Here is a 26,724-nt window from a genome sequence, read left to right as displayed (position 1 = left end):
CATTTTGATTACTTGTCTGCAACATGCTTTATATTTTATTATTTCAGCTGATGGGAATTTTGTATTTTGTTTTTGCATATAATTTTCTTCTTCATTCTCTTTATTTACAAAATTAAGAAGTGCAGACATTGCCCAAAGGTCAAGGGAGACTTTTCTTATTTGTGTTTCTTTAATGTTTTGAAAGTTTTATTCCATTGCTGACATACTGGCACAGGCTCTCATAGGCTTCATTTATGTCATTTGTTGAAATCTATTGATGCTGCCATAATCTACTTTTGTTCTTTTCTGTGACTTTTTCTCTCCCAGTGAGTGTGATATTTCACTAGCACTGCTAGCACTCAGTCTAATGTCAATGCGGTCACTTGACACAGTCCACTTGAAATGGCCAAAGTGGGGGGGGGGGGGGGGGAAGGAGTGAGTGTTTGTTTTATCATACACCCAACTTGTTTTCTTTCTTATATTTCAATCTCTTCTTCCACATTTATTTAGCATACTTATTTTGTTTCTTATTTTTAGACCATTTTATTAAGTTCCAGAAGAAATTTAACATTCATTTCGCTACTGCGATTAACATATTCAACAATCAGCTTTGACAGCAAAGTACTTGACATTTAAACAAGGTCCGATCATAAAAATGCATAAAAGATGTTTGCTCGGCCCAACTGTTCTCATTTAACAAGCATCTGATTTGTTCATTTACACATAAGAATACTGCACATCCACATTGCTGCTACTAGTTTTTACATTCAAGAAGAAATATTTTAGACAAAAGAAAGACATTGCATCTTCTTACTGAAGTTTTTCATCTCATTTTTATCCTGTCTCATGTGACCGCCTATTTTAAAATTTTTTAGATGTCTACCACAATTATTAGTCATTGAAGATGATCCAGCATAGGTTGAAACATACACTACTTGTAAAATATGACTATAAATTCCATTTATAATGAGGATAGTCTTAACTGTGTTGAAAAGGTGGACCAATTGCAATAATTACTTTTAAATACATAAAAATTAATAATTTAAAAACAAAGTAACTCAAATCCATTTTCTCATCCTATTACTTGATGAATCCAGAATATTTGCATCTTGGAACAGGCACAGACAGAGCAAGCAAAATATTTATCCATTGAAGGCTGTCACCTTTATGGCTGAGATAGTATGAAAGCTGCTGAAGTATGGATGGTGCTAAGAAATGACATTCAGATTATTGCATTTGAATGCTGTAATAGATGTTATTCATAGAGTTAGTTGTGCTGCAATGGTATTTCCTGGCTCACCGAGGAAAGCAATGGCAAACTAAATGACTCATCAATATGTCTAATGCACTTCAACGCAGCAGACATTACTTTTTCACAGTTTATCTATAACAAACCTTTGGTAGGTATTAACTGTCTGAGCATTCAACCGGCTGGAATGACCTCCCAGACAGACCAAGGCTATATTCATCAAGGGGCATTGTAAGTTTTTGTAATGGTACTTTTCACTAACTACAAATAAATTTCTCTAAAATATTTTGAACTTGAAAGATTCTCACAAAAAAAAAAAAAAAAAAAAAAAAAAAAGTTGAGAGCTGCACCATACAAGTAATATTTGATCAAGAAATGTTGAAAATATTGAAAAAATCTTCCATTACGTAAGTGTTACTATTTTTCAAGTTTTTTGGATTGGAAATCTACAATCTGTCTCAAATGGGAAACTGGTCGCATTGCAGTCAGTTTTGTGAGTTTAAAATATTTTTCCCCAGGCACAATAAATAGATATTTAACATACTGAAATTTTCCGTGGAGGGTAACACATTGAGCAAATACGATAATGCGACAACATGGACACCGCTTGGTTGGACAATTCTGAGCCTCTTGTGGCCAAAATGTTTCCCACTCATCACTGATCTCTTTTTAGGATTCCCTCCCAGGTGCCACATTCCCTACCAATTGTTTGCCATCTTTTTTTACACGATTTCAAAGAACTCAGAAATTTATCGAACATTGCCCTTTCTCTTCCTATAAATTAATATTTGCCCTAACTTGTCCTCTTAAATTCCAACTTTATCTTCAATCTTTCCTACCCTTAAAACCTCCACTCTAACTAATTTGTCTGCTAATGTCATTCCATGCCATCTCTCAACTGACACCTCGAAACATACCACATACCTGAGTATCTTGTCTTGTTGCTCCACAGTCTTCTCGGCCTGAAGTTATCTGTAAACACTATTCCTTTGTCCGAAATCACTCATAAAAAATCATGCTGCTTGACTTCGCATCTTTTCCAGGTCTCATATCAAATAATCCTGGCGTGGGTCCCATACACTGGAACCATACTCTAATTGAGGTCTTACCAGGGACTTACATTCAATCTCCTTTACATCCTTACTACAACCCCTAAATACCCTCACAACCATATGAAGAGATCTGTATCCTTTATTTACAACCTCATTAATGTGATTATCCCAATGAAGATCTTTCCCCATATCAAACATTGGATTGTTTCAAGTACTTACTATGATCCTTGTTAAACACTTTATCCCAATCAATGCAATAATTAAAACTGAGGGGACTTTTCCTCTTGGTGAAACTTACAACCTGACTTTTCATCCCATTTACTATCATGCCATTGGCTGCTGTTCATCTGACAACTTCATTGAGGTTTTTTTGCAATTGTTCACAATCCTGTAATTTTATTTACTACTCTATACAATTTTGCTTTACGTCGCACCAACACAGATAGGTCTTATAGTGACGATGGAGTAGGAAAGGCCGAGGAGTGGGAAAGAAGTGGCCGTAGCCTTAATTAAGGTACAGCCCTCGCATTTGCCTGGTGTGAAAATGGGAAACCACAGAAAACCATCTTCAGGGCTGCCGACAGTGGGGTTCGAACATTACTCTATACAGTATAACATCATCTGTAAATAGCCTTTTTGGTGATTCCAGTTCTTTAATCATATCATCTATATACATAACAAAACAAACATCCAATTATACTGCCCTGCAGTACCCCACTCTTAATCGTAACAGTATCAGATAATGCTTCGCCTGCTCTAATTCTCTGAGAGATCTGTTTTCTAGAAATTCAGTCACCCATTAAGTCACTCTTTTGTCAAGTCAAATAACCCACATTTTTGCAGTAGTCTCCCATGATGTACTCTATCGAAAGCCTTGGATAGATCAATAGCGATACAGTCCATTTGACCTCCTGAATTTAAAACCTCTGCTCTGTCTTGCTGGAAGTAAATTCTCTGCAACCTGAACTACCTTCTATCAAACCAGTCAGTAATTTTGCCAACGTGTCTAATGAATGAATGCCTTCCCAGAGTTTAAAAGCAACACATGTCAAGCTGACAGGCCTGTAATTATCTGCTTTATGTTTATCACCCTTTCCCTTGTAGGCCGGGGCTATAATAGCAACCTGCCATTCATTTTGTATTACTCCAGTTAAAAAAAAAAAAAAAATCCAGAGCATACTACACCAAAGCACATAACTGACAACAAGTTATCCAAATTCCTTGAGATGATGCATCACCAGCTCATTTATGAGTGTGAGAAGATGTGTCTTTTGTTGTCCTTTGGGCTTTTATGTTCTTTTGCCTCCACTGTGATGCTTCACCTGTTTGTACAGATCTGCCACAGTGTTCTTTCTCTAGGTGTATGGTCCTATCCTATAGCTATTTTGTTTTGTGTTGCACCGATAAAAATAGGTCTTATGGCAACAATGGGACTAGGACTAGGACTGGGAAGGAAGCAACTGGGGCTTTAATGCTGAATGCAAGCTCACAGCTACCGTGAGCCAACTTGCTCAGTTATGCTCTATCCTAACTTCTTGTCTTTTGTGTATATTTGTTCACTACATTGTTCTCTTTCCACTGCATACATAATACTAAACATACTATATCACTAAAAGGTACCTTGAAACGTAAATGAATATCAAAGTACACGTGTTCAGGAATTATTTGCACCGAACGAGTAGCTTGGGTCACAAAGTTGTCAGCTTGCATTTAGGAGACTGTCGGCAGACCTGTAAACTGTAGAGCTATAATACAGCAACAAAGTATAAAAATAATATTCTTAAAATAGCAACACCAATGATAAGAATGTTAACCTTGTGCTGAGGATCAGAAGAATCCAGAATACGCTGAAAAGTACGGAACAATGTGGCTTGAAACAAGATAGCAGGTACTTTGCAATCAAATGCTATTCTGTGGAGAAGTTTCAATGCACAGTGGTTGGTATGCAGAGCATTTTGTTCAAACTGACGTAGCATCAGACCACACGACTGTATCACACGATAATGCACAAACCTGTAAACAGACATAACATTCAGAAACACTAAATAGCAATACAAAGAATGAGCTTGCTTTTCTTTCATTTTAACCTCTTAACATACCAATTATTTACAAAATTGTGATCTTTTTTTACCTAATTTTTTATTGTTAAAATGGGCTATTTATTGAAAACTAATGACAGTGGTAACAATAAAAAAATTTCGAACTTAACAATGAAATATAAGCCACCGAAAAGTTCCTGTTTTAAAATCCCGAGTATACTCGTGATATTTTTTACGGGTTCTAAAATAAATAACACAGCACTAAACAGATGGCAAGTAATACAACATGACACTCAATACTGTTCAAATGTTTGTGGCTGTGTGAAATGCCCTAAAACAAGGATCAACACACAATGCTACATCGCTGGAAAGCCGCGAAAACGAACTGCCTGAGTCACTGACATCCACTACGGTTGAGTCAGAGACATCTATTGGCAAAAATAGGACCCTAAAGTAATAATTTCATAAACATCTGGCGGAAATATTGAGAAACAACAAGAAACGAGTATACTCGGGCTTTTAAATTAGGTACCGACCAATGAGCGACATTCCCGAGTATCATCATCATCATCATCATCATCATCATCATCATCATCATTTCCCTTTATCCAGCTGTAGCTGGGTAGGGGCAAATATGGTTCCTCTCCACTTTCTTCGGTCTTTCCACCACTCCTCTTCCAACACTGTGTCCCAGTCCAGGTTTCTTTCTATAATGCTGCGTTGGATGGTATCCTTCCATCTCAATCGTGGTCGTCCACGGCCTCTCCTTCCTTGAATTTGCATTTCCATCACCTTTTTTGGCATTCTTTCGTCGCTCATTCGCTTTATGTGCCCAAACCATCTTAGTCGGCTCTTCTCTATTCTATCATTCATTTTTTCCACTCCAATTTCTTCCCGGATTTTCTCATTCCTTATTTTGTCTCTTCTACTCTTCTGTATCATACTCCTCAAGAATTTCATTTCGGCTGCCTGTATTCGACTCTCATCCTTCTTTGTCATTGTCCAAGTTTCTGCTCCGTAAGTTGTTATGGGTACGTAATACATCTTGTACATAGTATCCTTTGCTTCCATTGGCACATCTTTGTCCCATAGCATATTTCTTACACTATGATAGAAACAACTTCCAGCTTGAATCCTTTTACTAATCTCAGCATCCAGTCGAGCATTCTCCATTAATTCACTCCCCAGGTATTTGAACGTTTCCACTACTTCCAGGGACTTGTCTGCAAGTCTAATCTGACCTTTCCCTTCTTTCTCCCCTCTAGTCATAACAAGAGTTTTACTCTTTTCTACACTTATTTTCAATCCACATTCTTCAATCTTCCCATTCACCACATTCAACTGTTCTTGAACCTTCCTGTCGTCTTCTCCCCAAATCACAATATCATCTGCAAATAACATCATGTTCATTTCTCTTCCTCCATAATTCCCGAGTATACTCGGGATTTTATTTTATATAAATATATAAAACCCCGAGTATACTCGGGCTTTCATGTTAAGAGGTTAATATCATATCCTTTTTTTTTTAACAATTTGCTTTATGTCACACCAACACAGATAGGTCTTATGGCAACGAGGCAACAATGGGATAGGAGGAAAAAAAAAAGCAACAAATATCAACTTCTTTCTTCAGTGCTGGAGTTTCTAGTTTTAGAATGTTTCTTCATAACATAGAGTAGTTTATTATTACTTATTATTGATCTTTCAAGAAAAATGAAATGTACGGCTGGATTATTTAGCGTATGGCTTATGCAGACAATATCAGTAATATATATATTTAGAGATGAAAGACAAAATCATTTGTGCTTCACAATTGAATATCTAGTTCTTCAATCCAGCATACAGCACCTGGAGTTACCAGCAGGAAGTCAGTTTCATCACCGTGATAGGCTCGAATCTTGCATCCCCTGACGATATGATGAACAGTCTGATGTGGAGCTCCCCAGTCAGTCTGGATTAGGTAGCTTTTTCCACTTATGGAGAGCGGCTCTGCATCGGCCATGTCCTGTTCTGATTCTATTCAGGGCAGTCCAGGTCTTGCATGGTAGGTGGGTACCGCTTGGAAGTCTGGGACCTGAGAAGAAGGTATGCAGGCACACATCTGTTGCTGCTTCCCATACAAAAACTGTTTGTAGGGCTGGAATTGTTGGGCAATACTACACACCACCACAGATCACTGTTAAAGAGCATAAGAAGCCATAAACTTGTCCGGTTCAGTGAGATTCCAGAATTATTTTTTAATCGATATCTATTTTAATATGCTAATCTTTTTTTTTTTTTTTTTTGCAATTCATTCAAAGCTTATGTCAGTCAGGGCAATGGGAAATGAGTATCAGTCAAGAAAAGATGATGATGATTCACACCCAACTCTGTTGCACTACATTTGATGACCGTTTAACAGAAATTTTTTTTGGACCCATGTGTTTCTTCTATTATTCTATCCCGTGTACTTACATTGAAAGCCACTGTTCTCCATACCTATACATTTGACACTTGTTAGCTTTGTTATCTGAGTATTTATAAATCCAACTGCAAAATTTCCAAGGTTCAACCTTCCTCATGTTAGAGGGTATAAACTTAATTGTATCAGGTGCAGGATGGAAAAACTGTTTCTACTCTCCACAACTGATGGTAGAAAGATTGCCCTAACTGCGACGTCTGTGAAGCAGCACAGACAATTCAGCATGATGTGAAAGAATGCTCGCTGCATGCTTCCTTGAGATCCTTGAAAGAATTACTGGATATTAGTCCCAAAGTTGAGGAAACTTGGACATTGAACTACCCATATAGGTCTTCCTTAGCTTATTTTCTCTTTTTTTCTTTCATGTATTTGTCTTTAACATAAATATGTATATAAATATATATAGTACCTTTAGTATAAATTCACGATTGTCAAATAAGCATGATAAACTAAATAAATGAATAAATTAAATAAATAGAATCAACTTGGGAATGTTTTCTGTCACAGAGTATGGAATCTGCAATGGACTAAGATATATCGCACCTCCGCAAGAATAGTGACACAACTCAGAAATGAATGTTTCTTAGAAAACAAAATAGAAAACTTCAAGACACCATATCAAATCAAGGATAATACTTTATCATACTACTTCTACATGATAAAATTTAGCATGTATTACATAACGTTTTCACAGATTTCAATGAAATAAATCACAACTAAGAAGTGTCAATATTCTTGACTGACGATGAATGCTGAAGTGGTACAACAGCATTTCTGATTTTTCACAAGAAAGAAAGGAGTTACACTTATGACAGTTTTCTAGATTGAAAGAAAGGTTTTTTAAATGGTGCATGTCAAAACTTAAAAGTGACATTTTTTAGTTGTGCCACTATTCTTGCGGGGGTGCAATATGTAATTGCTAAAGAAATAATATACACGGCATATTACTTACCAATTACGACATACTGCCAAGACTTGGTCAAAGAAGACTGAATAGAGGTAGCAGAAATAAAATTTACAGATGATGAAGACAGCGAGAAGAGAAGACATAAGAGGTAGAAAAGATGAATGATAAAATGGAGAAAATTAGGCTGTAATGGTTTAGACATTTAAATGGATAAGTGAAGAAAAACAAGCTATGGTACAAAATTACAAATGAAGGCCAAGGAAGACCAAGATACATAAATGGATGGTCCTGGTTAAGAACATTCATGATGAATACTGCATTCTTTGGTTACAATTACAATTCATATGCTAATACAATTAAGGCTGAAATTAATGTAAGATTATCTTGCTGATAACCTGATTCTTCGTACTGCATTAATGCAAGGAACCAAAAAAGTACAGGTTGGAAACAAACTATTACGTCTTTTGGTGGACTTTGATGGTATGTAGTCAGACATAGTTTGAAAAACAGGTCTGCGGGATTTATAAAGTGGCACGACTTGGAAACTGGAGAAAGCACTCCAAACTAAACTGAGGTTCAAGGTTTAATTTTACCGTTTATATTATTTCAGCCATCACTTTCATTAGGCAAACCTATGAAATAACCCAGCTGTTGAATAGATGTATCCCTGTGTTTAGGAGGGTATACTAGTTTATTAATGTGAATGTCCCAGTTCAGGATACCTTATCCAGCAACATACCTCCTAACAAAGTCCATGAACTGGAATGTTTGTTCAGATACTGCTATCCTGGCAGCCCTTGCTTCTTCTTCTTCTTCTTCATCTTCCTCCTCCTCTATACAAATAAAATAATACTCATTAATCATGTTTCACACAATAATATTTTTTTTTACAGAAAGAGCGAAGGAAAAAAAAGTAGATGAGGAATACAGGCAGTTCTAACTTAGATTTTTAAGAAAGCATCAGAAAATTCAATGACAAAAACTCATATGATTCAGATATGCCTAAACCTTTGAGCATTGTATGCATATGGTGTCTAAGTAAAAAACTTGGCAGACTGTGAATAATACTCAGTGACGTGAAAGATGAATACAATATTCTACAAAGGATTTTGATTATTTAATGCAATAAATAGGCAATGGATAGTACATTAAATGCTTTAGAATAGGGCAGGAGTAGAACATTTAATATGGAGCACCTAATTTCTAAAAGAGATGAATTAGAAAGGAGTTGTACTAACCTTTAAAACAAAAATTACAACCATTACCACCGTCCTCTTCAATTCTTACTCCTTCCTGTCTCTCTTTCTATATGTCTGATTTTGATGCTTGTTTGTTCTTTTCTAGTACATATTATCCTATTGGGATCCTTTTCTCCTTTTGTGTTTGTCCTGTGTTCGTAGTCTTTTACTACCATCTCCCAAATGTAAGCTAACAGCTACGTGACTCAAAACACAATGCCAACTCGTTTGGTCCATCTTGTATAAAATGGTTCAAAAGAGAGCCCTCTTGTGTCACAAACTGATGGTAATTTCAAAAGTTTCTCTCCCCTATTTAATGTCCTGTAATGTCTCTATAAACTGCTTTGCAGAATGAGAAAACCAATTATATATTTTTTGAAATAAAAGGTCTGTTTTTCTTGGTAGTGTGTCTTCCATTACTTTAGATTTGAAATTTTCAAGTCTTGTTTCAGCCATTCATACACAGTACAATGTTGTTAATTTCTCTGGTCGCAGAGCATTGTCAACCCCTACCCCAATTGTCATTCCTTATTTATTTCTGGTAAATAGATGTTTTAGTGAATTGACAATGGCTTCAGCAGCACTTGATTCTAATTGTACTAATCCTAAAAATGCACACATTATTTTTGCATTATGAAAGTGAAATAGCATATACCAACACCAAGTAATATCCACAAAAACCATCACACAGCATACCTAGAAAGTAAGGAGCCAGCACTTTTACAATTATTTCTCTGCAATCTGTTCTGTGTATATTAATATGACTTGCAGCTTTGCTGCCAGAAAATATTTTCCTGTACAGATCTAACTTCTGATAATTTACCGCCTCTTATTTCAGCCCCACTTTTGAGCAGTAGCTTACATTGCCAAGAACTGTCAAAAGGATCTGAAATTTACTGTTTTTGGGTTTTGATATATTTTCTGATATAATTTAGCATTAATTTCCATTTGCAGTACACATACTTGCTCTTGCTGACTCATCCTTTAAACTCAAGATAAGACGCCCAAATTTTCCTATAATGCTGCTTGTATTTAGGGTCATCATTCACACTGATCATATGATGCTCCCAAAAAACTGACTGAGGTAGATCAAAGCACAGTTTTATTTAAATAATACCAGTCTATTAATTTCTTACAACACTGTAACATGTACAAATATAACACACTGCCTCAGCCTTCAAGTAGTAGACTCAAATCAACTGAAGTTGAAATTTTTAAAATTTTAGCTGATAATGAGTCAAAGAATGTGGCTGCAGCAGTACAACAGTGCACTACTGGCAGTGACGGGAAAAGTACAAAATAAAAGTAATTGGGCTCAAGTACAATAACCTGAGAAAAATTTACTCAATTACAATATTACTAATTACGTTTCAAAAATTAGTCAGTAAAATTACAATTACTTCACAGGACGTGAGTCTTAAGGGAATCACTGGCATGTTTTTGACGTGGGGATGGAATGACAACATTTTGCAAGGAAAAATACATTACTTCATTTTGTGTCAGTTAGCATAGACACATTAAGTGGCTATCATCACTAGGTGAGACTAGTCAGACTTTCAAAACGATTTCTCCCAAGAAAAATTTGCTCGTCCCTTTTGTGTTTTCATTATTTTCAGGCTAACTAAATCAAAATATTTATTCAAACACCATCACTTGTTTATTCCGGCTCCAAACTCAACCCTGTAACCCCTGTGGGTGAAAGCAATATAGAAACATCTACGGTATTCGCTGCCTGTCATAAGAGGCGACTAAAAGGGAGACGAAGGACAGGTTCCAAGAAGGACATTCCAGCAATAATTAATGAACAAGGGGAGTGTGTATGCGAGGATCTTCAAAAGGCAGAAGTATTCAGTCAGCAGTATGTAAAGATTGTTGGTTACAAGGATAATGTCCAGATAGAGGAGGTGACTAATACTAAAGAAGTATTAAAATTTACCTATGACAGCAATGACATTTACAGTAAGATACAAAAGTTGAAAACTAGAAAAGCTGCCGGAATTGATAAGGTTTCGGGGGATATACTAAAGACAATGGGTTGGGATATAGTACCATATCTGAAGTACTTGTTTGATTTTTGTTTGCATGGAGGAACTTTACCAAATGAATGGAGAGTTGCTATAGTAGCCCCTGTATATAAAGGAAAGGGTGATAGGCATAAAGCTGAAAATTACAGGCCAGTCAGTTTGACATGCATTGTATGTAAGCTTTGGGAAAACATTCTTTCTGATTATATAAGACATGTTTGCAACATTAATAATTGGTTTGACAGAAGGCAGTTTGGGTTTAGGAAAGGTTATTCCACTGAAGCCCAACTTGTAGGATTCCAGCAAGATATAGCAGATATCCTGGATTCAGGAGGTCAGTTGGACTGTATTGCGATTGACTTATCTAAGGCATTTGATAGGGTAGATCATGGGAGACTACTGGCAAAAATGAGTGCAATTGGACTTGACAAAAGAGTGACTGAATGGGTGGCTCTGTTTCTAGAAAATATAACTCAGACAATTAGAGTAGGTGAAGCTTTATCTGTCCCTGTAAAAATGAAGAGGGGAATTCCTCAAGGCAGTATTATTGGACCTTTATGTTTTCTTATATATATCAATGATATGTGTAAAGAAGTGGAATAAGAGATAAGGCTTTTTGCAGACGATGTTATTCTGTACAGAGTAATAAATAAGTTACAAGATTGTGAGCAACTGCAAAATGACCTCGATAATGTTGTGAGATGGACAGTAGGCAATGGTATGATGATAAATGGGGATGAAAGTCAGGTTGTGAGTTTCACAAATAGGAAAAGTCCTCTCAGTTTTAATTACTGTGTTGATGGGGTGAAAGTTCCCTTTGGGGATTATTGTAAATAACTAGGTATAAATATAAGGAAGGATCTTCATTGGGGTAATCACATAAATATGATTGTAAATAAAGGGTACAGATCTCTGCATATGGTTATGAGAGTATTTAGGGGTTGTAGTAAGGATGCAAAGGAGAGAGCATATTTGTCTCTGGTGAGACCTCAACTTGAGTATGGTTCCAGTGTATGGGACCCTTACCAGGATTATTTGATTCAGGAACTGGAAAAAATCCAAAGAAAAGCAGCTCGATATGTTCTGGGCGATTTCCGACAAAAGAGTAGCGTTACAAAATTGTTGCAAAGTTTGGGCTGGGAAGACTTGGTAGAAAGGAGACGAGCTGCTCGACTAAGTGGTATGTTACATGTTACAAACTTCATATTTGGTCCGTATTGAAAATGTACATCAATTTAAGATTATTAAAATTTTTATTAGTCAACCTATTCAATACAAATAATATTTGCAAAGTTAGGACTTACATCCTATTAAACTAAGGTCTAAAGGGACATGTTTCGCCCTTTAAAAGGGCATCATCAGCCTTTTTACACTCATGCTAAAGGTAAAAATCAGGATCCTGATTGTCGATATAAGAAAAAGTATATAAAATGAGAATAAAATTAGGATGAATATTATACAATATGTGCAATCATGAGTTCTTAAATGACAACTGACAATAAAACTGTACAGTTTTATAAGATCATTTTAAGATTGCTGATGTAATAACCATACCAACTCTTATTTCTTCGCAAACATTTTAAATAATTTTTAATTGTCAATTGTCATTTAAGAACTCATGATTGCACATGTTGTATAATATTCATCCTAATTTTATTCTCATTTTATATACTTTTTCTTATATCGACAATCAGGATCCTGATTTTTACCTTTAGCATGAGTGTAAAAAGGCCGATGATGCCCTTTTAAAGGGCGAAACATGTCCCTTTAGACCTTAGTTTAATAGGATGTAAGTCCTAACTTTGCAAATATTATTTGTATTGAATAGGTTGACTAATAAAAATTTTAATAATCTTAAATTGATAAGTGGTATGTTCCGAGCTGTCAGTGGAGAGATGGCGTGGGAGGACATCAGTAGACGAATAAGTTTGGATGGTGTCTTTAAAAGTAGGAAAGATCACAATATGAAGATAAAGTTGGAATTCAAGAGAACAAATTGGGGCAAATATTCGTTTATAGGAAGGGGAGTTAGGGATTGGAATAACTTACCAAGGGAGATGTTCAATAAATTTCCAATTTCTTTGCAATCATTTAAGAAAAGGCTAGGAAAACAACAGATAGGGAACCTGCCACCTGGGCGACTGCCCTAAATGCAGATCAGTAGTGACTGATTGATTGATTGATTGATTGATTGATTGATTGATTGATTGATTGATTGATTGTGTGTCTACGTGGGTTGGCGCTCAGGCATTGCTCCTACTTACTTGTGTCAGTGTCCTCGTCAGCTATTGTTTCCCGACCTCCACGCTATTAGGTTTTTGATGCCTAGGGAATCTGTCATTTTCATGCCCTGCATGGCCCTTCCCTTTCTTTTACCAAAGCCTTCACTTTTTGAAGTGCTGGACATCCACAATTTTCCTTCTGATTAGTGTTAATAGAGGATGGTTGTACTTCCTCTTAAAACAATAATCACCACCACCACTCCAACCAGTAACGTGCCAGTAAATGAACAAGTGCGCGTCGTATCCTGGAATTATACCCTTGGTATGCTGGGGCTCCAAAGCTACCAAGCTCTCGATGCGATGTATATCGATTACTAGAATGTAACAATCACAAGTATTTTCAGAAGTAAATTACGAGAAAAATTACATCTTGTGAAAAGTAACGATTCTGAGTAAACATTACTAAAATAGTAATCGTTACAAGTAATTCAATTATTTCCCAACTCTGATTACTGTCAGCATGGAGCCCTTATTTTATGTTTAAGCCTGTGTTCAGGGACGTTCAATGTTAATGTTACTGAGAAAATACAATTGTGCTTAAACTGGATCTTGAATGCTATATATACTAATTTGGAAATAATTGCATTTAAGTTTAGCATTTATAAAATCTCCCAGATTTATCCCTGAAATATTAAATTTGACTCAAAGAGTCACTATTTGCAAATATGAATTTTAGTTGCTATTACTTTTTTTTTTCTTAGTGGCTTTACGTCGCACTGACACAGATCGGTCTTATGGCGACAATGGGATAGGAAAGGCCTAGGAGTTGGAAGGAAGCGGCCATGGCTTTAATTAAGGTACAGCCCCAGCATTTGCCTGGTGTGAAAATGGGAAACCACGGAAAACCATCTTCAGGGCTGCCGACAGTGGGATTCGAACCCACTATCTCCTGGATGCAAGCTCACAGCCGCACGCCCCTTACCGCCCGGTATTATGCGTTTCAATTTCACAAGATTTAGTGACATATCCCAAACTGGTAACACTAAAACTTACCCCTGAATCCTGCAGACTACGCTGTTAATCCTGCTGATGACAATGTAGATACCATATCACAGCGACTTCTTTTTGTCCGTACCGGTTGGTATAGCCTTACTTGGTCACCTTTCTGGAATCCTGCCGAGTTTACCTGCAGGTCATACCAGACCTTCATCTGGGTGCTAGCTACCTTCAGATATTGTCAGGCTAACTTGAGGATGTCATTGTGCTGTTCCAGTAGCTTCCACATGTAGTCTTCTTGCTCAGGAGCCATCTCGAGCATTAAGTCGTATGGCAGACGTCCTTCTCTCCAGAGACTATTTTAGTAGATATCATGCATGTTATCTCGCAAGTGGATGCACGGCAGAACATCCGCAAGAAGAGTATCCTCCCATCCCAGTCCCTTTGATGTGCTAATACCACCTTCCTCGGATGCTCCTCGACGATCTTCATGAACTACTCATATCGTACTATCTGAATGCAGGTAGACAGGTGTCATTCGTGTCTTGTGTATATAAAAATGTTTTAGAACTTCCTTCATCAATGCTGACTCAAAGGCCTTGCCCTGGTCGCCAAAGTGATAGTTTTTCACTTGGGCATCGGCCACATGATGCCTCCTGATTGGGGATGCTGTAGACTTCAAGCCACTTGGTGACATAGTCTACGATTAGAAGCAAGCAGCGAGTTCTGGCACCCAATTCAGGAAATGTCCTGCAATGTAGATGGCTATCCTCTCAAAGGATGTTCTGACGCTGTACTACTGCATCTGACCCCCCAATCTAGGTACAAGGGCCTTGGCTAGGTGTCACACATTAGGCACCACCTTTCCGTCCTCGGTTGCACTCAGTAGTAGTGTTGCCGGACCTGATCCAAGGTCTCATTGACCCCAAGATGGTGTGTTGTGGGGCCTCTGTATAGTTCAGCCACTTGCAACCTTTTGTCCCTAGAAATTACCCACTGGACGACCTTCTTCTTGCCGTTGGCCAGTTCCTATATGCATGTCAACAAACTGTCCAAGGACTTTCTCTGAGCCCCAAATGCCTTGTACATATGGCTATACTAAGTGATGTCCTTCCATGATGGTCGCTGTTCCGACTCAACTTCCCATAGAATCTGCCCGACACCTTCAACCGCAAACCATGTCCTCCACAGGGTGGTGCAATCCCACCCATCCAAGTCTACATTCCTCATGGCTTGGATGTCCGCTGTATTGCCTGCCTCTCAAGTTTCCGACAGTAGGTGCAGTTCTCAGGTCACTGTCTCCTGGACAGAGCGTCTGCATTGTAATGTTTGGCAATCTGACAATTTGTGTCAGTGCGCAGTTTTGTACCGGCACAAGTGTCTTGCCCAGGTAAAGTCCACACTCGGTAGCTGTCAGTCTGGGTACCTCTACTCCACTGTCCTCCTTCGGACGCCCCTCAAGTTGTGCCATCTATCAAGTTTCCGACAGTGGGTGCAGTTATCAGGGCACTGTCTCCTGGACAGGGCGTCTGCACTACAATGCTTAGTAATTTGACAATTCGTATAGACACGCAGTTTTGTACCGGTACGAGTGTCTTAGCCAGGTAAAGTCCACGTTCGGTAGCTGTCAGTCTGGGTTCCTTTACTCCACTGTGCTCCTCCAAAGGCCCCTCAAGTTGTGCCGTCACCACCACCTCACTACGGGCTGGTATCACTTCCCTGTTGCTACTTGGGAGCGTGTTACGGGGCGTCAGAGCATTTCTTCTTTACGAACCAACCACAGAACACATAATCCCACGTCAACAGTCGCTTTGTAAGTCCGGGGCAGGCCTAGTCCCAAGATGGCGTCATCGGTGATATCTATCACGATGCGGCACTGCCTATCCCAAGCCAGTCGTCCGCAATCAGGCTGTCGTCATTCCTCTCAATGACTACGTTCTGTGTGAAGCGAGGTGATGATAATGACTGCACCAACGAGCCCTTCTCTCGTCGGCCCATACTCGTTTCCCTGGGTCGGTGCTTGCTGGCAGTCCTTCCTCAAATAGCCGCGCTCGTCGCATTGCCAGCAGATGATTCCTCTGGAGCCTCGGCATCTTGGCGGCGGTTAGTGTCACTCTAGTGGTGACGAGCGGATTTCTGTGTTCTCCTTTACTCTGAAGGCTTGCACCCTTGCCCATGACGTCGAAGTTGCAGTCACCTTCGCCGATTCCATTTTTAACTTAATAATAATTAATGTTATTTGCTTTACGTCCCACTATCTACTTTTTTACGGCTTTCGGAGGTGCCGGAATTTAGTCCCGCAGGAGATCTTTTACGTGCCAGTAAATCTACCGACACGAGGCTGACGTATTTGAGCACCTTCAAATACCACCGGACTGATCCAGGATCGAGCCTGCCACGTTGGGGTCAGAAGGCTAGTGCCTCAACCGTCTGAGCCACTCAGCCCGGCCTTCAATTTTTAGGTCGGTGGTGAGGGCATTCTTAAGGCAATGCTACCCACCGAGCATCATGTGTTGGCGGATCTCGGCGTCGCGAAGTTCGACGACGAAGGCGTTCTTGCTGTTTATGCTTCAGTAGTAAGCCATCTAACGCATCGTGAGCGATATGTTCTATCTGTGCGGCGAATTCCCGCAGTGACTCCTTCTTCAGTTGGATTCGGTAGAAGGCTGTCAGCTGGCGGTCACCGAAGTATCCCTTGAGAGCCCTCACTATATCTCCGTACACGGGCCCCGGCTGGATGCTGTCTCTCCTCTCCGTGGCTCGTCCAAGCAGCCCGGTGTTGAGTTGTACGACCCTGTCCTCCGGCCTCCACCCATTAAGATTGGCCACGGTCTCGAACTGGGTCCGGAACGTCGTCCGCGATGAAATTCCGTCACATCGTGGGTGTTGGTAGGCTTCGGACTGATTTCCAGGGCCGTTAGTCATCCTTCCCTGTAGATGTCATCTCTGGACTCAATCTGAGGTACTGCCTTGAACTGTATAGACCCTATCGGACATTTTATTTGCCCTATTCCTCAAATCTCAAACACTGGACTCAATCTGAGGTATTATCTTGAACTTTTATCAATCATTTCATTCACCCTTTGTCTCAAATCTCGAACATAGGACTCTGCAATATGAAGTATTGCTCTGGACTTTTTTCCCCCCTGCCATGTCACTTATGTCCTACATGTCGCTTTCTAATATTACTTCAAGAGCATACTGTCCACTCAAGTCTGCTTTGAGTTCGTCTTGAATGGACTGAAGTTGTGACATACTCTGTTATAAGTTCCATCTTAAGTTCGTTCTGGCTAGCTTTAAGATTATCGTCGCCATAAGACCTATCTGTGTCGGTGCGACGTAAAGCAAAAAAAAACTTTAAGATCACAGAGCTTTTCTAAAAGGGCCTGGAAGCCAGACTCCAACTCGCTCTAAACAAGCTATAGATTAAATCTCGCTGTGGCGGCTTATTAGAGTCCTGTCTGGCTCCATGGCTAAACGGTTAGCGTGCTGGCATTTGGTCCCAGGGGTTCCAGGTTCAATTCCCGGCCGGGGCGGAGATTTTAACTTTCGTTGGTCAATTCTTCTGGCTTGTGGGCTGGGTCTTTGTGCTGTCTTCGTCATTAGAATTCGTCTTAGGTGGATGCGCAGGTCGCCTACAGGGTATCAAGTTGAAAGACCTGCACCAGGTCTCTCCGAAGACCACACGCCATTATTACCAGTCCTTAGAACCAAAACTACTACACAGATATATAACGTGCTTCACTAAATTTATTAAATTACTATTTACAGTTATTTAAGTTACTAGTTTACTTGCGTTTGAGTTTTCCACTCTCTACTCGACACAGTTTGTACTCGCATTGGTAGCACACTCGAGCGAACACATAGTACTCCGGTGCGTCGAAATCATGTTTTTAAACAGGCCAGTTATCTTGCTCTTTTATTATCGTTTGTTTTAACTTTACTCTAACACTTATACTGATGTTCCGTAGCCTCAGCAGATTACGAGCATTATAACTTTATTATTATTTGTAGTAAGCTAGCAGCATGGTACTCAGTTGTATATATTTGGGCATGCGCTGTTTTCTCACTATTTGCGCATAGTAGGAGATGGTAAGGAGTGATGGGCAAGGGAGAGCAGAACATACCCGTAAGAGGTCGGGGTAGGACGGGCCTACCCCAAATATGTAAAAGAAGGGAGACATGAGAGAGGCGGGATACGGGAGGAGAGCGGTTTCAGCCTCACGTGGCCGGCCGCAATGGAATGGTGAGAGAACCGCACTGTCATCTGGTAAGGTTCTTGGGGTCTTCTTTTGGGCCCCACGGATAGGGCCGGTCGTGTCATCATTGGGAGGGTGGCTTTCTTCTCGCCAGGGGTGATGACACGGCCGGACAGTAGTAGTATATTGTTAACTTATCCTTCTTTGATTGTTATTAATGTTATTTCTGGCTTTTATATTATTATTATCTTTTTATTTTTTATTTTATTTTGTTTCTTAACATTCAGTGGAGACGATGGACGTGGCATGTAGGGACTGAGGATGACTGCTACGGTGACCCTCCCTTGGGAGTGTTGCGTTTCCGGGGTATCTGATGGACCTCATGGCATGCCCAAGGAGTCTCGTGTTTCTTTTCTTTTGTTGTTAGTTGTTCGTGCATGGAAAGGGGCATTGTGAACATGTATCGGGGCTAATCGCCTGTTATGTTCAATAAATACTATACTATACTATACTACTAAACAGACCAGTAGCGTAGCCGAGATCGACCGATGGGGGGATTATAGTTTCAAAATGATGATAAAACATAATAAAAGGTGTCTGTGTGTCTGTGGTGCGCGCATGCACGAGTGTCATAAGGACACTGATACAAGTAAATTATGTTGTTGATATTCAGATCTCAGTACCACTACATTAAAAAAATCTTACATTAAAATACAGAACAAAAACAATATGATGAAAGCTAATAGTTTTACGGCGAATGGCATGTTCAGATTACAACTTATGTTCTACTTTTGAGGCTTGTTAGGAAATGGATTCAAGACATCTGTTGGTTTCACAATTTCGTCTCTGTGAATATTCAAAAGAGTCGAATTTTACTTGTTTATTATCAGTTTCTAATTATTTTCTTTTGTAAAAATTCCATGGGGTCTAACCCCCCAGTAAAACCCCCTTGGTTACGCCCCAGCAACAGGCCTATCACAGTGCCCTCGTTCCAGAGCTGTTCACTTCCCAGTTCGCCGCACGATGCGTAATCAAAACCATCCTGAAACACTAAAGTACTCTCTCGCACATGACGCACCACTAACTCACTCGACATTGATTGGCGTGCGCCAGTTGTGCTTTTATGTAGGCCCGCAGAAGATTCTAGTAGTTATCTCTTCCAGGTCATTATTCTTCGAGCTGCTGCTTTCTTTTTGAAGTCGTTCCGACACAGACAAGGCTTATGACGACGATGGGATAGGGCAGGTGTAGGAATGGGAAGGAAGCGACCGTGGCCTTTACTTAAGGTACAGCCCCAGAATTTGCCAGGTTTGAAAGTGGAAAACCACGGAAACTCGTCTTCAGGGCTACCAACAGTCGGGTTCGAATCCACTACCTCCCCCATGCAAGCTCAAATCACGTAGCCAACTCGCTCGGTGCGAGCTTCCTTATCGCAAGCCTCAATAATTCGCAGTCACTACCGCTTTTGCTCGCTGATGGCGCCGCAGTTGTCTCTCGCCGGCATTATTGCCGGCCGACTCACACTCTGCCTTCATTGGCGGAACAAACAGATAAAACAACGAAAGCCAAAAGCCCCTGAAATGGATAAATATCCCCAAATAATCGCAAAAGTACATATGAGGACATGTGAAGGTGGTCACGGTGATTTATCGTAGGATGGAGACGTTAGGCCTTGAGGAGACTCCTTGGTGTTAATCGACAGGAGTAAGCTTGCACTGGGTTTCACTCTCTCCCTCCCTGTCATTTATTTCATCTCATTAACTCCTCTGATGACGTTGATGTGAGGAAGGGCGACGGTCGTAAAGACTAGCTACGAAGATTCATCTCACTTCATACCTGACCCCGTAGAGAAACGGGACATGGGTTGGACACACACTATCCTTGAAATAGTGAACTGTCAGGGATACAGTCCTGCCTGAAATATGTTTACTTAGATAGTTTTATTGCTACGGTAGTCTGGCTTCTTTGCTGATTGGTCAGTATACTGGCCTTTGGTTTAGAGGGCTCCGAGTGCGATTCCCGGCCGGGCCAAGGATTTTTCTGTTTTATGTAATTATCTACTGGAACAGAAACTAAAGAAATCTGGATATGTTGAACTTACCTTCTTCATTTTGAACTTCAGTTGTTCCTCCATTCTGCATTTCAGTATTTGAATCAGGAACTGAAAAGAATAAAACTAGTTTACACAAACTAATATCAGGAATAGCAAAGAAACTAAGATACCTGAAAAAAAAGAGAACGCATGCAAAAATAGCTCATAGGATATACTATTGAAAATTTGTAACATTTAGGTTGTGTAGTGCACACTGAGCAAATATCATTCAAATCTCAGACGGTTACGTAACGGTGTGAATACTGACACTGCAGCATACAGTACACCTATTATACACTTGACGAAGTCTGATATGGAAATCAAATAAACGCGTACACAATAGCAACGTCCGCAGCGAAGAAATGGTATCAAACATTGTGAACTGTCAGGGATACAGTCCTGCCTGAAATATGTTTACCCAGATAGTAGTAGTCTAGCTTCTTGGCTGATTGGTCAGCATACTGGCTTTTGGTTTAGACGGCTCCGGGTGCGATTCCCGGCTGGGCCAAGGATTTTATCTGTGAATAGTTAATTCCTCCGGTAGGGGGGACTGGGCGTGTGTTCGTTTCAACACACTTCTACCCATACACATTCAACACATCTCACTGCCAATCTCCACAATAGTGAATACATCCCTCCACATAGGGCTGGAGTCAAGAAACACATCCGGCTATAAGACTGGGCCAAATCCATACTCCAATAAAATGGAATAAAGGTGAAGAAGGAGAAGGAGGAGTTTTATAGCCATAGTGACACCGTAACGAGTGTAATAGGGTCTCAATAAGCAGCGCCAGAACATGGGTAAGATGAAATGTTGTAATCCCTTAAAAGAAAGCACGTTGTATTTGCCACTACGTGGTGGTATTGTCTTGCTGAAATATGTTCTGAGGGTTAGTCTGCAAGAATGTCACTGACGTAATGAATCAATCGATCAAGTCCATCAAACTGCTCAAGCAAGCAGAGAAGATAGGTCTCAAAATCGCCTTTGGAAAGACCAACTCTAAGAATCCTCCAAAATATTTGAAAGTGGGGGAACAAAAAATAGAAATCTTCAGGGATTTCAAATACCTTGGTGAATGGATCAGTTGGAATGGTCTAGAGAAGAAACCAATGGAATCTGACGAACCAAAATAGAAACAGCCTTTCAGCTTACGAAATACACCTATAACAAAAAATCCCTCTCCTGGAATTCCAAGATCAGACATTATAATGCAGTAGTCAAATCTGAAGCCCTTTATGCTGCAGAAACACTGTCTATAACTACATATGGCCCAATGGAAAAGTTTGAGATCAAGGAAAGGAAAATACTACGAAAAATTCTAGGCCTCAAATTCCATAATAACGAACTTTCACACATCAGCAATGAAACCGTGTACAGGAAAACAGAAATGATTGCTGACACAATAAGGAAAAGGATAATTGATTTCTATGGCCACATTCTAAGAATGGACCCGAAAAGGATAACTAAACGAATCTTCAACTATTTCCGCAATAAGAAAACCAAGTCGAACTGGTTTAAGGAAACTGAGAAGGACCTACGAGAGTTTCAAATTACAGAAGAGATGGATCCGCGAAGAAAATAACCAAAGATAAAATAAAGAGGTTTCAAGACAGCGTAAAGCCCAAACGACTATACAGAATTTCTGAAGAAGAGAGAGAGGCAAGATATGACAGGACGAAGAAAAGTACTGGGAGGACAGGAAAACACGACTCACTAAACACTGATCGATCTATCGTACCCCAAAGTGGGTGAAACTGATAATAATAATAATAATAATAATAATAATAATAATAATAATAATAATGAGGAGAAGAGAAAGAAGAAGAATTGCTTTACGTCCCACGAACTACTTTTACGGTTTTCGGAAATACCCAGGTGCCGAAATTTAGCCCCGCAGAAGTTCTTTTACGTGCCAGTAAACCTACCGACACGAGGCCGACGTATTTTAGAACCTTCAAATACCGTCGGACTGAGCCAGGATCGAACATGCCAAGTTGGGGTCAGAAGGCCAGCGCTTCAACCGTCTGAGCCACTCAGCCCGGCAATACTGCAAAGTTTGGGCTTGGAAGGCTTGGGGTAAGGAGATGAACTGCTCAACTATGCGGTATGTTCCGAGTTGTCAGTGGAGACATGGCGTGGAATCGAATGACATTAGTAGACGAATAAGTCTGAATAGTGTAGGAAATATCACAATATGAGATAAAGTTGGAATTCAAGAGGACAAATTGGGGGCACATATTCGTTTATAGGAATAGGAGTAAGGGATTGGAATAATTTACGAAGGGATATGTTCAATATATTTCCCACATTTTCGAAATTATTAAGAAAAGAGTAGGTAAACAGGGGTCTAACACCTGGTGACTACCCTAAATGCAGATGATGGTGACTGACTGATTGATTGAAGAGAGGTCTAGGACTGGGAAGGTAGCAGTCGTAGCCTGACATGCAAATAGGAAACCACGGAAAACCGTCTGTCGACAGTGAGATCTATACTCACTATCTCCCGATGCGTAATCTTACAACTACAACTCCACGACCCGTACCGCGTAGTCGATTCACCCATTGTTAGCAACTCAGTCCATAATGAACCGTGTTAGTGAGCTACGCCTTTTCCGAATATAGTTCTCATAACCCGTATGTCCTCTGAAAGTGATGTGCTCATACTCCTACTATAATTTCATCCAGGGTGAATAAATTTCTTTATAGCTTAAACTGTTGTTTCTTATTCCCCAAATCTATATACCGATTTTCATTAAATTCTGTTAACCCATTTTCTCGTGGCTCGGCGTTGATATGGACTTGGCAACAAAATTACAAATTCATAAATATCTATGTTATCATAGCCGGTACGCTAAAAATGTATAAGACATAAATGGTCGGAAATTTAATTCTATATAACTTTGTTTATGCAGCATTTATCGATACGACCTCTAATAATATAAGTATTCGAGGATTAAATTCTAGGCCTTCCCCTAAACTACCATTTCACTCAGCGTGAATAACATTATTTATAGCCTAGATTGTAGTGGCTCATACTCCGACTGTGCATACCAATTTTCATTGAGATAGGAACACTAATAACGTAAACATTTAAGAATTAAATTTTTGGCCTTCCCCTAAACTACCATTTCACTCAGCGTGAATAACATTATTTATAGCCTAGATTGTAGCGACTTATTCTTCGACTTTGCATACCAATTTTCATTAAGATAGGACCACTAATAAACTAAATACTTGAAAATTAAATTTTAGGCCTTCCCCTAAACTACCATTTCCATCAGCGTGAATAAACTTATTTATGGGCAGGATTGTAACGACTTATTCCCCGACTTTGCATACCGATTTCCATTAAATTCTCTTTAGGCGTTTTCTTTTTTCTTTTTTTTGCTAGGGGCTTTACGTCGCACCGACACAGATAGGTCTTATGGCGACGATGGGATAGGAAAGGCCTAGGAGGAGTTGGAAGGAAGCGGCCATGGCCTTAATTAAGGTACAGTCCCACCATTTTCCTGGTGTGAAAATGGGAAACCACCGAAAACCATCTTCAGGGCTGCCGATAGTGGGATTCGAACCTACTATCTCCCGGATGCAAGCTCACAGGCGTTTTCTAGTGATGCGTGTACAGACAGACAGACAGACAGACAGACAGACAGACAGACAGACAGACAGACAGACAGACAGACAGACAGACAGACAGACAGACAGACAGACATTACGGAAAAGTAAAAAAGTGCATTTCCTTGTTACTGTGGACATGACCGATACAGAAATACAATTCTTTTCAAATTCTGAGCAATGTACAGACAAAACTCTTATTTTATATAGGCCTATATAGATGAATTCTTGCTGTAGTGTGAGGAATATTCCCAATCCAAGTTGGAACCAATAGAACCTGATGATGAAAAAGTATGAATTAACGCGAGATATTTTAAAGGACGGGAATGGCGAAGAACGAAAAGAGAAAACAACAAGTACTCACGTTGCGCGCAATGTGAACAACCTGACCGGTGGAGTGCAACTAAGGGAATGAGAATAGCGTGGAATAGGAGGGGAAGAAGTTAGTGAAGGGAGGAGCAATCCAGTGAGTGACAGTGTACAGTATTGAGTAGGTGGAATAAACTTTGTAAAAAAAAAAATGAAAACCTACAACCTGTTTTCCAGTCTTTGACCGGGTCAGGGATGTAATGAATGAACCATATAGGCTATTATTACAATGGGGTCGCCACTCCCAAGGTGATATTAAATGAGAGATAAATGCTATGAAATGATAATGGAGAGTGTTGCTGGAATGAAAGATGACAGGGAAAACCGGAGTACCCGGAGAAAAACCTGTCCCGCCTCCGCTTTGTCCAGCACAAATCTCGCATGGAGTGACCGGGATTTGAACCACGGTACCGAGCGGTGAGAGGCCGACGCGCTGCCGAAACTTTGTATATTATATGTAAATACCAAGTTTTATGTAATTGGACCCAGCCGTATCCTCGTAATGCTGAAATAGACAACAAATAAACCGATATTGATATTGACCGTTACTTGCCCTATCGGATACAAAACCTAGTATAATGTTAATTTTTAAAACGAACAGACAAAAATACGAGTATATATATTATAATGTGCGATACTACAGAAAGTTCAACAACAAATTTTAATAGGCATTTGGTAGAAGACTTTGTTCAAAAATAAATAATACTCAACAGAAGCACACAGAACTCCAAACGAGTACCGTAAAGTACACGAACAAACGCAATTCCCGCAGGCAAGGAAGTTTCCTTCTAACTCCCACCACAAATATTGACCGTACTTAGCAGTGGGAAATTCTGGCAGCCGTCGGCAAAGATTTATTGTGAGATAAGTGGGTGGATGAGTCTCGATGCCCTATGTTGAAGACTGTTGTTTACACCCAACCCGCAGATACAGTACATATCTGGAAATGACAGAATTTAAAGTGGTTAAGCTGTTCTCTGAGGGCAGACGCACAATACAAAGAGCGCCGGGCAGACTATCAAGCACATAATGCAGAATAATGATTAATTTACAAACACATGCTTTCTACGGCTTCTCAGTGATCCGCGGCTATGATCAAAATATCAACAATCACGTCAAACTACAAGATATTTTTCTCTTTATCTCAGAATTGATATGTTTGTCCAACTCTTGTCCAGTTTCTCTACGGGATCGGGTATGAGATGAATCTGTCGTGGCGGTTTTTTATGTCCGGATGCCCTTCCTGACATCAACCTCATCAGAGGAGTTAATGAGATGAAATGAATGACATGGTAGTAGGAAGGGAGAGGGTGAAACCCGGTGCCAGCACATAGCCTATTCCCGTCGGATAGCAGCAAGGGATCTGCTCAAGGCTTAACGTCCCCATCCTACGGTCGAATCACTATCAACAGCGTCATACGGCCTCACTCCATATGCGCACTGTCGAGAGGTCTGGAATTTAATCTAGGTTTTTGGCACGCAATTTAATGATTAGAAATTGTATACCACCACCTCCTCTACCCTGCTGGCCAACATTCTGACGGTGATTTTTTTTCGACCAACGGGACTAGAACCGGCTAACCCCGGTGTCAGACCGTTTAGATTTTAACACCTTAACGATCATGGTTACCAGGCGGGCCTATCTTAGTACTGAGATATAACGAAATACATTTATTCAGAATTTCTGACCACTTTCAATACAGATTTCGAATCATGAAGCAGAGCAGGTATAGATTTAAAGGGGAGGCTAAGACTCTGTCCCCTGTAGGGTTCTTTGACACATATGTAAGGTGAACTATTTTAAATGCAAAAACGACGATTCTGAGGTTTTTATCGTATGCGACTTATTTTGATTGTGCCTTTCAATGGATACACTATTGTATGTCTCGAAGGAAAGAAGATAAGATATGTGATAGTATCGTATGTGCAAGGAGCAACCACAATAAACTACGGTAAATGATCATACGACAGTTCAGCCTTATGCCGTCCACCGCACTCCTTACTGTATTGGCTCTTGCGATAGTTTACCATGGTCAGAACTGACGATACGACTTCTCTTCAAGGTAAAAGCATATGCGCCACAGCAGCTTATTTTTGCTCTCCCGTAAAGTTAATGAAATGTCACTTACGATAGTTAACCTCTGACCCCCTAATATATGGTTTTCATTTTAAAAGTTTCCATTTTGGGGAGTGTTAAAACATATCTACGATCAACTACAGACAATGTCAATATAACGGATTAATGTTACTTCACAATCAATCAAAACATTGACATTGAACC

The 26,724-nt window shown here is 39.8% G+C and overlaps 1 protein-coding gene across 1 annotated transcript in view; it reads right to left on the bottom strand.

Moving 5' to 3' along the window:
• LOC136886580 (protein timeless homolog) overlaps nt 1-26,724 on the bottom strand; it is a 666,887-nt gene that overhangs the window by 75,359 nt on the left and 564,804 nt on the right. The window contains exons 3-5 of the mRNA XM_067159391.2: nt 20,468-20,527; nt 8,427-8,520; nt 4,095-4,293 (exon numbers count right to left, since the gene is read on the bottom strand). Coding sequence (XP_067015492.2) covers nt 4,095-4,293; nt 8,427-8,520; nt 20,468-20,527 — 353 coding nt within the window. The remainder of the gene's footprint in view (nt 1-4,094; nt 4,294-8,426; nt 8,521-20,467; nt 20,528-26,724) is intronic.

The sequence above is a fragment of the Anabrus simplex genome, chromosome 1 (genome assembly GCF_040414725.1).
Source record: "Anabrus simplex isolate iqAnaSimp1 chromosome 1, ASM4041472v1, whole genome shotgun sequence".
Taxonomy (NCBI): Eukaryota; Metazoa; Arthropoda; class Insecta; order Orthoptera; family Tettigoniidae; genus Anabrus; species Anabrus simplex.
Note: the sequence above shows the minus strand (reverse complement) of the source record. Positions and strands in the feature narration are given on the sequence as shown.